The sequence below is a fragment of the Cynocephalus volans genome, chromosome 12, assembly GCF_027409185.1.
Source record: "Cynocephalus volans isolate mCynVol1 chromosome 12, mCynVol1.pri, whole genome shotgun sequence".
Taxonomy (NCBI): domain Eukaryota; kingdom Metazoa; phylum Chordata; class Mammalia; order Dermoptera; family Cynocephalidae; genus Cynocephalus; species Cynocephalus volans.
The window spans coordinates 30,117,108-30,129,749 of record NC_084471.1 but is presented as its reverse complement, the minus strand read 5'-3'; the positions used below and the strand labels follow the sequence as shown (position 1 = coordinate 30,129,749).

The following is a 12,642-nucleotide window of genomic DNA, read 5'->3' as shown; positions in this document are numbered from 1 at the left end:
CAAGACAGGGTTGCTCACCTTCCTGGGACCAACCGGCACTTTACCAGCTGAGGTGTGTATGCTTTCTTTTTGTATCAAACTTACTTTCACAAAGTGCGTGCTCACTCTCTTGAGCCAGCCTGCACTCTGTACTAAACTTTAAGTGTCTATTTCTTACTTTTGTGTTAAACTTGGTGTGGGCCCTGCTCAGTCTCTGGAGCTAGGCTGCACTCTCTCTGTGAAATCTGTACTTCTTATGTGTTACATTAAACCTGTTTTCCTTTTCTACTGGGACTCTGCTCTTGAATTCTTTCCTGTGGCAGAGTCAAGAAGAACCTGTTAAGAGGACGGTGAGGATTGAGGCCAACTATCTATCGGGCATCCCTAGACCCTCTCCTCCGGCATCAATTAGAGCACAGCCTTATAACAGCAAAGTCATGGGTTCAGATCCCCATGCCAGCCAACCACCAAATATAAAATAAAATAAACTCAGTCATATTGGTTTTGAAACTCTGTATTTTAATCATCCTGAATTTAAACATAAACTTTTACTTTAAGGCATGTATATGCCAACATGCAACACAGAGTTTGGTCTTGGTAAATCACCTTTCTGACTGTAATGAAAATGTATTTGTCCAAAGGAGCTACCAAACTAAAGCTATATGTAGTTTCATTAAGCTAGATCACTCTATGGTCAGGTATGATAGCTGGACATGAATGTACTTTAATGCATTTTAACATTTAAGAAAAACATGAAAATTAATATTTATTATTAAAACAACAGTTTAATCATTTTAAATGTATATATAAGAGAAAGAAAGGTAATCAAAGATCCTGGAAATACAAACTTCCTACATCAAAGCTCAAACATTAGACAGAAAGACTAAGTACTGCTTTTTAGGTATAGTTTCCTGAAAATGACATTAACAAAAGAACTCTGTATTTCTAATATTGTTCACTGGCTTTACTTTTTACATTCTTAAAGTTAAAATAATTTCCATTGTCTATATTCTTTATTACTGAAAAAACTTTATAATATGAAGAAGATATAGATTTAAAATGCTTTTCTTAATAAACACATTAAGTTATACATATCATGTATTACAAATAAGTCCTTTCATCTTCAAGGAAGGGAGAAACCTTAGAAGGCTACTAATTTATTGTGACAATAGTGCTATTGCTCAAGAGATCTTTTACTACTCCTCTTTTGGAAACCCTTCCAGAATGTGTGGAACTTATTTTTTGAAAAGAATTATCTCTGGTGGTATATCTTCACGCATTTTAGGTGGCTTTGGTTTTAAATTTTGGAAACCACTTGTTAAACAAGGTAAGTAATCGAACTGAATGATCAAACACTGGGGCTTATTTTATTTTAATGACCATAAATTAATAAAACTAGTTTTTTGAGGGTTTTCCAAACTGACTTAAAGTCAATTAAAATAAGTTTCAAAAATGTTTTTAGGGGCTGGTTGTTTAGCTCAGTTGGTTAGAGTGCGGTGTTATAACACCAAGGTTAAAGGTTCGGATCCCCACACAAGCCAACCATAAAACAAACAAACAAACAAACAAACAAAAACACGTTTTTTAGTAATGGCAGCATGTCTGACATATATGCATGCCCTGACCTATTAAGGAAAACACTCATTTAAATGTACCATTTCTGGTACAATGGAAGGCAATCTGTCACATTACTTTATAGTTACACCTTATACAGAGTGTTTCAATATCACATATAAGAACTGATATATTAAGATACATATATATACGTTATATCCTTCAAAGAAGAAAATGTTTAGATATTCATGTATTTTCCACTATGTTCAAGTTACAGACATACCCTAATACCATCTGTCTCAAACTGATCATGTAACTTTAAAATGGATATAGGAGTTACTGGGAATTTATTTCAAATTATTATTCCTAACTGTGAATCTGAGTCATTTTCTGTTAGTAGGATTATTTATGTTAATAGAAACATTATGAACAATTTGGGTATTTTAAGTTACCATGCTTTAATCATTTAGCATATATGCCAACTTATCAGAAAAGAAAATTAATTACCACATTTAAATCCCTACCCATAAATATCTTATCAAAGGATTTCACACAGGTTTCTGGCACATCATAAACAGAAATAAATAACAGTATATATTAAAATACAAATTATGTGTATTGTTCATTAAAATACCATGATTTCATATTGAAGTTTATAAAGTATAGTAAGCCAAGTGCAATCATTCTAGTGTTCATCTTGCTGATAAATTCCAACATGTAGAAAAAATAAAATAAGAAAGACTCCAAAAAGATCTTGTCATATTTTATAGCTTTTAGATATATTTTTAATAAATAATTTCATAATGTTAACATCTAAAGAATGGGACATTAGGCATATCATTTATCTTTTATACACTAAATTCAAATATTTCAAAAAGCTAGAATTTTTAAGAAGATAAATGCAAGCACTTAAAATTTTTAAATTCATTCAAGGGAACAAAAATGAAAGCTATGGAAAGACTGTACACCAAAAAGTAGACTCTAGTTATGAAGGAGAGTGAATTATAGGAGGCTTTCCATTTTCCTAGTGCACATTATAAACTATTTTAATCTTTTACAATAATCACATATTATGGTTATATTGGGAAAAAATAAAGATTAAAGAAAGACAAAAATTTAAAAGGAAATACATCCACTTTTCAGATTATCACTATGGGTGAAATTCAAAGAAAGAAAGATCTCCACGCTCCCTACAATGACTTTCCTCAATACTTAACAGGCCAAGCTCATCTGTGCCTTGGACTTTAGAACTTACTACAACCTCTTTCTGGGAATTCTTGTTCCCAGTGCTTCACTCTGATTCTTGCTTACTTCTTTCTCACTCCTTGAGGAGATCTTTCCTGACTGTTCTATCTACAATTGTCCCACATCATTCCCAGCTCCACTACTGCCCATATCCTGCTTCATTTTTCTTCACTATAGCACTTATTTTATCTGTCTATCATGATTTGGTTTATTGATATATTGTTTGACTTCCACAAAGGAATATAAGCCTAGAGCTGGCCAGTTAGCTCAGTTGCTTAGAGTGTGGTGCTGATAACACCAAGATCCAGGGTTTGATCCCTGTACTGGTCAGTTGCCAAAAAAAAAAAAAAAGGAATACACTTACTAGTGTAAGCACTCTGTCTTATTCATTGTTGTATTCCCCACACCCAAAATAATTCCTGACACTTAGTAGGCACTCAAAAAGTATTCACTAAAGGAATGAGTGATTATACCTCCAAGGAGTTAATAAATATTTATTCTCATAAAAACAACATATTAAACCCTATAAAACAGCTTGCATTTCCTTGATGCTAGTTATTGAATTCAATGTTGAATTTTTACTAAAAAAAATTTAAATTACAAAATAATTTAATTAGACATGATATTTCAAGCAAATATCCTGCTGGAACTTTAGAATTAAAATTAGCGTTTTAATATTCTACCAGTATTAGTAAATAATTATTTAGAGGTGGTTGAAAATTTGCTTAACTAACAAAATAAAAATGAGCATGTCTTTGAAATTCTGAGATTGCTTTAAAATACAAAATTGCCATAGGATGATAGGAGATGGTATGTTAAGGGTGTTATTAGTATTAAAAAACTTTCCAAAAACACATTACCTCAAGTTTAAGCATCTCCATTAGCAAGCAAGCAAAAAAAAAAGACATGGAAGACAAGACTCACGAAAGTACTCATTGAGCATATAATAAAAACATTCAAACATACCTACAAATCTATTCTCTTAAATTAGTATACTTGTAAAAAAAAAAACTTTGAAATACTATCTTTAATAGCTATGCATGGGATGGGTGTAATCATACTTATGTCATACCTATATAAACATTTTAGCTCTTTAAACTGGGATTCAAATGAGTTTCTTTGGAATACAAATAAAATTCTTTAAAAATCATTTCCATTAAAGACCACTCCAAATATAAGTTGATTACAGCTTTGGTATTTTCGATAATGTAGATTTTTAGAAATAATACTTTTTAACCTTTAAATCCTAAATTTCCAAACTATAAAACAGCCAATCACTTTTAAAGTATTTCCAAATGCTTTAGAATGAGTTCTTTCCTATACGCCTTCAAAACTATCTAGACCAAAAAAAAGTCTATGAATTCACAAGGTGTATAAGGGTTATCAAAAAGTTCATGGAAAAATAGAACTAAAAGATAATACAAATCTTTCCATGAACTTTTTGAAGTACTTTTGTATATTCAATGAAAGTAACAAACGTAAGGACATATTTGATAATGGACACCAGATTATACATATCTTCAGCCCCAACCAGAATAGCAGTCAAATAAATTGTTGCAGTTTTAGCTTCTTTAATTCCTTTTAATGTGTTTTATTATGTCAATTTTTAGATTCAATAAAAGCAACTACATCTATAATACAATTTTTTTCTACTAAGTTCTTTAAGTGGTATAATTCAACACACTTAACCAAGAGTAAATAAAATTGAATTTTAATAAGTTGATAAAATACAGGCCATATATTCAGAGTAAGCAGGAGACAAAAAAACAAATGGAATTATAAAAAAATAAGTGAGATGGAGTAATTAGACTAACTTTTTTCATACGGAAATGGTATGAGTCACAAGTCAAAAGTATTTTAAGCTATTACTCAATACAAATATTATACAATATGGCAAAATTTTAAAAAGTAATAATAATAAATACCAGGATGTGATTAATAGCACAACTTTACTTATAAGGAAAACATCACACCACCTAAAATGGGAGACAACATGACACAAGAGGAACACAGGCTTTGGATAAAACCTGGGTTCAAACCCTACTTTCTTTGTATTAGGTGCATGACCATGAACAAGGTACTTAACCTCATTGAGCCTGAGATTCTTCAAATGTAAAACAGACTTAATACTTAACTTAAAGGGTTATAAGAAACAAATGAGATCACATATTTAGAGTGCCTAGCTTAATATCCAAAACCTAGTGGTGCTCAAACAGTAAGAGTTCATTTCTAATAATTTTACTCTGTTATGCTACCATTTCCTAAAGTTATTCAAAATTATTAACAAGGCTGGCCGGTCAGCCAGTTGGTTAGAGCACAGCATTACAACACCAAAGTCAAGGTTTTGGATCCCATCCCCTCACCAGCCAGCTGCCAAGTAAAAACTAACAAACAAAAAACACAACAACAAATTTATATATATAGCATAAGTTCTCAATTCATGGCTACATAGCTATTAATTAAGTAAGGAATAAGTATTATCTTACTAAATATATAATGAAATATTAAATCACCTATTTAATTACTCAGCAAGAATAAATCTCTTTCTAAATTTATTTCAAAACACTTGAAAGGATAAATTTTTATGAAAACTTGAACCAAGTTAACATATGAAGAATTTATTTCTAAGTCATTTTCCTTCTTTCCCAGAAACATTTTTTTTAAAAAAAGAACATCATTGTTTCCTACAATTAGTCCTATTTATAGGAGGAAATTGAAATGGAGGGAAACACTAAATTCTTTCACACCCAAATATCTTATAACTCTAGTCATAGCTTCCTTCTTCTTTTTGTTTTTTGTTTCTTTTTTATTTTCTAATCATAACTTTTTCATCTTAACTGACCTCTTCTTTGTCCTTTTTTGGGGTGGGGGGGGACCGCGCTCAGCCAGTGAGTGAACTGGCCATCCCTATATAGGATCCGAACCCGCAGCGGGAGCGCTGCTGCGCTCCCAGCGCTGCACTCTCCCGAGTGAGCCACGGGGTCGGCCCTCAAATGACCTCTTCTCATTACATATGAAAATATTTTAATCTACATGAATAAAAATATAAATTTATAACTTTACAAAAAACCTTCAAATTAAACTTAGAGTAATTCTTAAATAAAATATTACTCCAAAATACTTACCCATTACCAAACTATATTATGTTCCCACATATATTCTTTCAAACTCAAGTAAATATATAAATTTCTTTTCCTTGTGAACATTCAATTTGTTTAATAAGTGTAATGGTTAATTTTATGTGTCAACTTGACTAGATTAAGGAATACATAGAAACTTGGTAAAGCATTATTTTTGGGTGTGTCTATGTTTCCAAAAGAGATTGGCATGTGCACCTGAGTGGATGCGGTGGGAAAGATCTACCTTCAGTATGGATGGGCACCATCCAATCTACTGGCGGCCCAGAGAGAACACAAAAAGGAAGAGGTGAATCTCATACTCTATCCACTGGAGCTGGGATATACTCCTCTCTCCTGTACATAAGCATCAGAACTCAAGGCCTCTTCAGCCTTTGGGTTCTAGGATTTACATCAGAGGCACCTACGGCTCTCAGGCCCTTGGCCTCTGACTGTGAATCACAACATTGGCTTCCCTGGTTCTAAGGCTTCCTGACAAGGACTGAGCCACACTACTGGATCCAGTTTGCAGATGACCTATTGTGCAACTTCTCAGCCCTCATAGTAGCATGAGCCAATTTCCCTAATAAATTCCCTCTCATATATTTACATACATATCCTATTGGTTCTGTCTCTCTGGAGAACCCTGACTAACACAAGTATCTGTATAACTCCATTTAACACTCAGCTGGAAAAGGTCAGAGAGGACTGCACTTTAAAATACATATATTCTAAAACTGCCATTACTTTGATTCAACTTTAGTCACCATTATTGCACTTATTTAAACATTTCAAATAACATTTAAGTTTTTTAAAATTGAGAAATACTAGCAGGCAGGCAGATCTAATCAAAAGTAGTTCTTATTGAGGTATAAAAATAAATGACTGGATTCACCCTGGTTCAGGTATTTCTACTTTAAAATCATCTGAATGGGACTTTACCTCATGAGACCTCTTTTTATTCAGCCTCTCCTTGATTCCACATTTGTACTTATAGATTAATCATTGCCTTTGGCTAACTAGTAATTCCACTAGAACAGGAGCTTTTAACCAGTTTCAGTAAGTTCATGAACCCCCTGAAACTGTTTGAAATATTGCGGGATTATGTGTCATTGGGCTACAAAGTGTCACATTTGGGAAATCTGCATCTAAAGATCATAAATTTTAAAGTGAAGTGTTAAGCAACATAAGGCCTCACATGCCTATTCGTGTTATACCCATAAACTTTCACCAGTCCCTCACTGATAAGACAGAGGAGAAAGGAAAATAAAGGATGAATTAGATGTGGGTTATCTATACCCCATAGGCTTGCTGACATGTTACTATTTATGAAGAGATACAAATTGAAATGATACTATAACAATGTCTTAAACTGAAAATATAAAAAACAGGTCTGCTTCACATAAGAAACATAAAGATGGCAAATAAGTCATAACAAAATGTTTCCTAAAATACAGTAGAAAGGATAAAGGCTAGCATTTTTAAGCAAACATATTTATTATATATCCTAGAACTTGTCATATGCTGACATAAGGGATAACAGGCCAAAGTTATGCGAGACATGGAAGAAGAAATGGAGAATATTTATCCTAGAAGAGAAAAACTCAGAGTAAATATGAACAGGCTGGCAGGTTAGCTCAGTTGGTTAGAGTGTGGTGCTGATAACCCAAGGTCCATGGTTTGATCCCTATACTGGCCAGCCACAAAAAAAAAAAAAAAAAAAAAAACATATACACACACACACACATTACATATATTTACATTATACACACACACACACACACGAACAATCTTCAAATATTTCATGTGGAAAGAAGAACAACTTATTCTGTGAATTCCTGAGGAGAGAACTAGAACCAGCGCATGTAAATTACAGTGAAACAAATGTCAACCCAACAGAATGGCTAACTTAGGAAGAAATATGGACACCATACACCAGCTAGCAAGAGCTGTGGATCACTTATCAGGATTGCTATAAAGGGAAATCCTGGATGGAGTATTAGACTAGATCATTTCTAAGACTTCTTTCAGCTTCATAATTCAATGTCTATCAATTAGAAATAAGTTTATCAGAAAACAAGTCTTTCCTAAATATTTTTTTCTAAACAACATTGGTAATATGTAGAAAATGATACTATTCTTCCTTACTCCTACCAAACTGAGATAAACTCAACTACCATTTATCAACTAGCCTTGAGTACATTTAATTTAAATATCATCTCTCTGCAATAAACATCATTTATTAAACAGAATAATAATCTTTTATGCAAACATTCCTCTCTGTATATCTGGCTTTATAAAGTGAAAGTAAAACATAGTGACTATAAGACCACATTGACTATAGACAAATTTTACTCAGATCAAATGAAAGGCAGGCAAAAACTTTTGATGGGCCACTCTGAAAAATCTCAAATCCTGGCTTCACTCAACAGCATGCACGATAAAAGCTGATATCAATCATACTTAAGTACACTGAACTTCATTACCTCTGAGTTAGCATATTCTACTTGTAACTTTTTACACTCATCTTTGAGCTTTTCAGATTCTCTCTCACGTTCCAAGGTCATGTTATCCATTAGTGTTTGAACTTGGACCAATTCTTTCTTCAGTACAGCAACATCTTCTATACCAGGTCTCTGAAGCTGGGAAACAACACATTTTAACTAAAAATTACAATGAAAAACTAAAATAATATACATTTTTAGAATGGTTTCATTACAAAGAAATCAAATTGAAAACAATCCTTAACATCAATTTTTGGACTCCAAATATCAAACACTGATATCTTACCACCCCCCATAAGCCACTTCACCTTCCCACTCTATCTCATACTTAATAGAATTATCATTCAAGGTGTAACTTAGCAAATTCATAATTATCTTTAGTGCTTTATTTGCTTTCCTTTCCTTCACAAACTACATCCATTGGTCATAACGATGACTTCATAAATGCTACATTCCTTCTTTTTCTATCTTAGGAAACCAATAATGAAAAGGAAGAAGCAGATGTATGGAAGTAGGTTGGATATAATTGATTCATTTATTCATATACTTATTGAGTACTAAAGAAGGAAGGAAAGAAGTCAAGGACAGACCCAAGATTGTTAAGCCTAGGGAAAGTGTCAAACATGTATGGTATCAATGACAGAAATACAGTTATGAAGGAAATATGATGACTTTGATTTTATACTTGTTGAATTCAAAATGAAAGCTAGAAATTCTATTAGAAGTATCCTATAAGTAGATCGATTTATAAAACTAAAGTGCAAGGGAAAGTCAGGATCAGAGATGCAGACATGGAAACTATTAAAAAGACAGATATATTTAGATAGATTCAACAAAAATGCTAAGGTAGTATGTTATGTATCATAACATTCTATTTTTATTTTAAAAATCATATATAGTATATATATGTAGGCAGTAGAATAAAGGAAATTTTTTATTTCCTTCCTTTACTCAAACTATATTTTTTTAACATTTTTCTTCAGAGTATGTATTTCATTTTTAATTTAGAAAGGCATAAAAATACATCCCAAAAAATAAAAAAATAAAACTAAAAATAGACATCCCAATAAATGGTTTCTAAATTACCAGTTCAGTCTTCAGATTTTCAATTAGAGTTGCCTTTTTGCTTAATTCTTCTGTCAGATGTGACACTTTTTGTTCAGCAGCTTCTCGAAGACTCCTTTCTTCATCATATTTTGACTTTATATCTAATTAAAGACAGTGATATAAATATTAGTTTCATGATTTTAACTTTAGGGAAGAACATTATTATAAATTCTTGTACATTACTCTCCATATCTGTATATCATTCTAATTCAAACCTATATTCCTTAGATAACTATAAATATATACAATAAAATTACTTAAAATAATCAAATGTTTTTGTCTATATAAATTTCACCCAACAAAATTATTAATTAGCATTTTAATTTATATTTAATCACATAAAATATTTTACCTAAATGCACCTAACTTTTAAAAAAGTAACTGATAGCATAACCATTAAATCTATACAATATTATTTAATTAACTTCTTTAAAATGTTACTTTTTAATTTTTGAGGATCCACAAAAGAAAATTTATCTTCTCTAAATTTCAAGAAGAATCTATCTACAGAGAAAAATCAGTCCTTGAAGGGAGGAGGCAGGAGAATAAACAAAATAATTTATAGAACAACTCTGATATCACTAAACTCCATTAATCACTACCACAGTCTATAACAAATGCTTTATCACACTAAAATACTATGTTTATTTCTAAGATATACAATAACAAAAAGCAAATGAGACTTACTGGCTGAAAATTTTTTATACAATTTACCTGCAATTTCAGTAGCAAGTTGAGCTGCTTTCTGTTCAAATAAGTCTTTCATTTGCTTAATATTAAAATTTTCTGTTTGGGCTTCTTCTAATTGTTGTTCCAAAGACTGTAGTTCTACAAAAAAAGTAGCAGTTATTCAACTAAAATGTTAATTACATATGCTAAACTGTTATTGCTTATATCATAATCATTGTAGTAGTTAAAACAATCAACATAAATGTATTATTAAATTACAAGTAGAATATTTTCACATTTCAAAAATTAAGCATATCTGATCCATTTAAGTCACAAATCATAATTTACAATCATAAAACAAATGAAAAGAATATTTAGAACCACCCCCAAATAATCTATAAAAATTTGTTTAAAAGTTATTTGATTTCAAATTTCATTATTTTCCTATATTCAACAACCAACCAAAAAAGAATATATACAGCTCATCTAATAAAATTAGTCATCAAGCAAGATGAAACTACAGTTACAAAGAATCAAGGCCTTTAAAAAATTGATCAATTCAAGTATGCAGTCAACTCCTAATGCTTCATTTTCATAAAGAAAAAAGATTTCAGAGAGAAATTAAATGCAATAGCTAACCTCAAAATATAATTTTGATTATTCATTGAGCATTCCTCCAGTTAAAGACAGTTATAAAAATGCTAGTTCCATCAATTTATTTCAAGACTATATCACTTTTTAATATAGACAAATTTTCATTTAGCAACCATATTAATGTAATATTCCAGAAGTTCATTTCCACTTTTAGAATAGAATGAATTTTTTAAAACTAAGAAAGATTTTAGTTAACTAATTAAATTATGAAGTTCACAAGTGACTCTTTTTTTGTTTGTTTTGGCAGCTGGCCTGTACAGGGATCCAAACCCTTGACCTTAGTTATCAGCACTGTGCTCTAATTAAGTGAGCTAACTGGCCAGCCCTTTGTTTTTTTTGTTTGTTTGTTTGTTTATTTTTTGGTTTACAGATAACTTTCTTCTTTTTTTAAAAAAGATGACCGGTAAGGGGATCTTAACCCTTGACTTGGTGTTGTCAGCACCATGCTCTCCCAAATGAGCAACCAGCCATCCCTATATAGGAATCCAAACCTGTAGCCTTGGTGTTATCAGCACCACACTCTCCCAATTGAGCCACAGGCTGGCCCTACAGGTAGCTTTCTAAACTTTGAATATGACCATTGTCTTCACTGTTTTAGAGCCATAAAGTATAATCACAAAACAAAATTCATTTAGCCAGCATCAAAGAAAAAGAAAGGGAAAAAAATGAGAAAAAAGAAAAACATAAAGAAAAAAGTATCTGCTTTAACTAAAGTTACCTGCTGATGAATCAGCCAACAGTCCATCAGGTTTAGCCTCCTCAATGAAAACAAAGGACATAAACAAATGCATTAAAAGGAAAAGACAATACTGCGACAATTGTCAATGTTAGAAATTTCTGAAAGCCACATTCTGTCAGGTAAGTAGCAAGATTTTGGCAAAATTAGTTTAGTAGTTCCTATTCTTCCAGATCTGTAAGGTAGCAGTAGGCAGACAAGCATAAAGATCTAAGGGCAGTTCATTGGTTCTAAGATAGAATTTTTTGTATGTTAATATATATGAAATTATCATGGGTCTTACAATAGATGGCATATTAAATTCCATAAATTTAGTAATAAATAAATGATATAAATTATTACTATTATAAATATAGATTCTAAGACAAATACTTAAGTCGGCAGGTAAGATTCAGTCTTACTTATCTAGCATTGAAATTACTCCAAACACTCACATAGTCTGCTACGTGAATGAAATATGTTTTGCTGTAATAAGGACTTGGAATGTACTCCCCCCTCCCCTCAAGCATGTGATGTCTCATCAGACCCCATATGTGAGAACATGGAGTGAACTTCCACTCCCCTCCCCTCAGGAATGCGATGTCAGACCTTATACCCCATATATGAACTACTAATCTTAACTACTGGACTTAAAAATACATATAAACCTAATTAGGAGTTTGACAAACAGTTTGAGAGCTTAGGCTATGGCAGCGTGTATCCGGGTAGCTACTTCTCCAAGACCTGCAACTCAGGCTGCAACAGGGGCACACCCTATTAGCCTCTGAACTTTGAAGTCTGGCCCACTGACACCTGCACAACCCTCTAGCAGCGAGGGATACCGGTGGTCATGGATCACTCCTGAGAAAACACTTGTAAAAAAATTAAAGTATGCCTCAAACTTTAACCAGACTTTACTTTCCACAAAGACCTGCTTCCATCCTAATTGACCAACTAGACTTTAATAATGTAACTCATTCATTATGTGGTTAATGTACCTCATCTATTGATATTCCCTGTGAGATTTATTGAAGTTATTCTCTCCCCCTTTAAGCATTGTGAACCTAAGAAAAAATTCTCCCTGTATGGCAGTAAAACA

The 12,642-nt window shown here is 32.1% G+C and overlaps 1 protein-coding gene across 5 annotated transcripts in view; it reads right to left on the bottom strand.

Moving 5' to 3' along the window:
* Positions 1-12,642, bottom strand: part of EEA1 (early endosome antigen 1) — a 146,012-nt gene that overhangs the window by 68,483 nt on the left and 64,887 nt on the right. For 3 of the 5 annotated variants that reach the window (XM_063075157.1, XM_063075159.1, XM_063075160.1), the window contains 4 exons: positions 11,547-11,586; positions 10,220-10,333; positions 9,485-9,606; positions 8,381-8,536 (listed from right to left, as the gene is read on the bottom strand). In XM_063075157.1, coding sequence (XP_062931227.1) covers positions 8,381-8,536; positions 9,485-9,606; positions 10,220-10,333; positions 11,547-11,586 — 432 coding nt within the window. The remainder of the gene's footprint in view (positions 1-8,380; positions 8,537-9,484; positions 9,607-10,219; positions 10,334-11,546; positions 11,587-12,642) is intronic. The other 2 variants (XM_063075158.1, XM_063075161.1) reach the window with 2 other exon arrangements.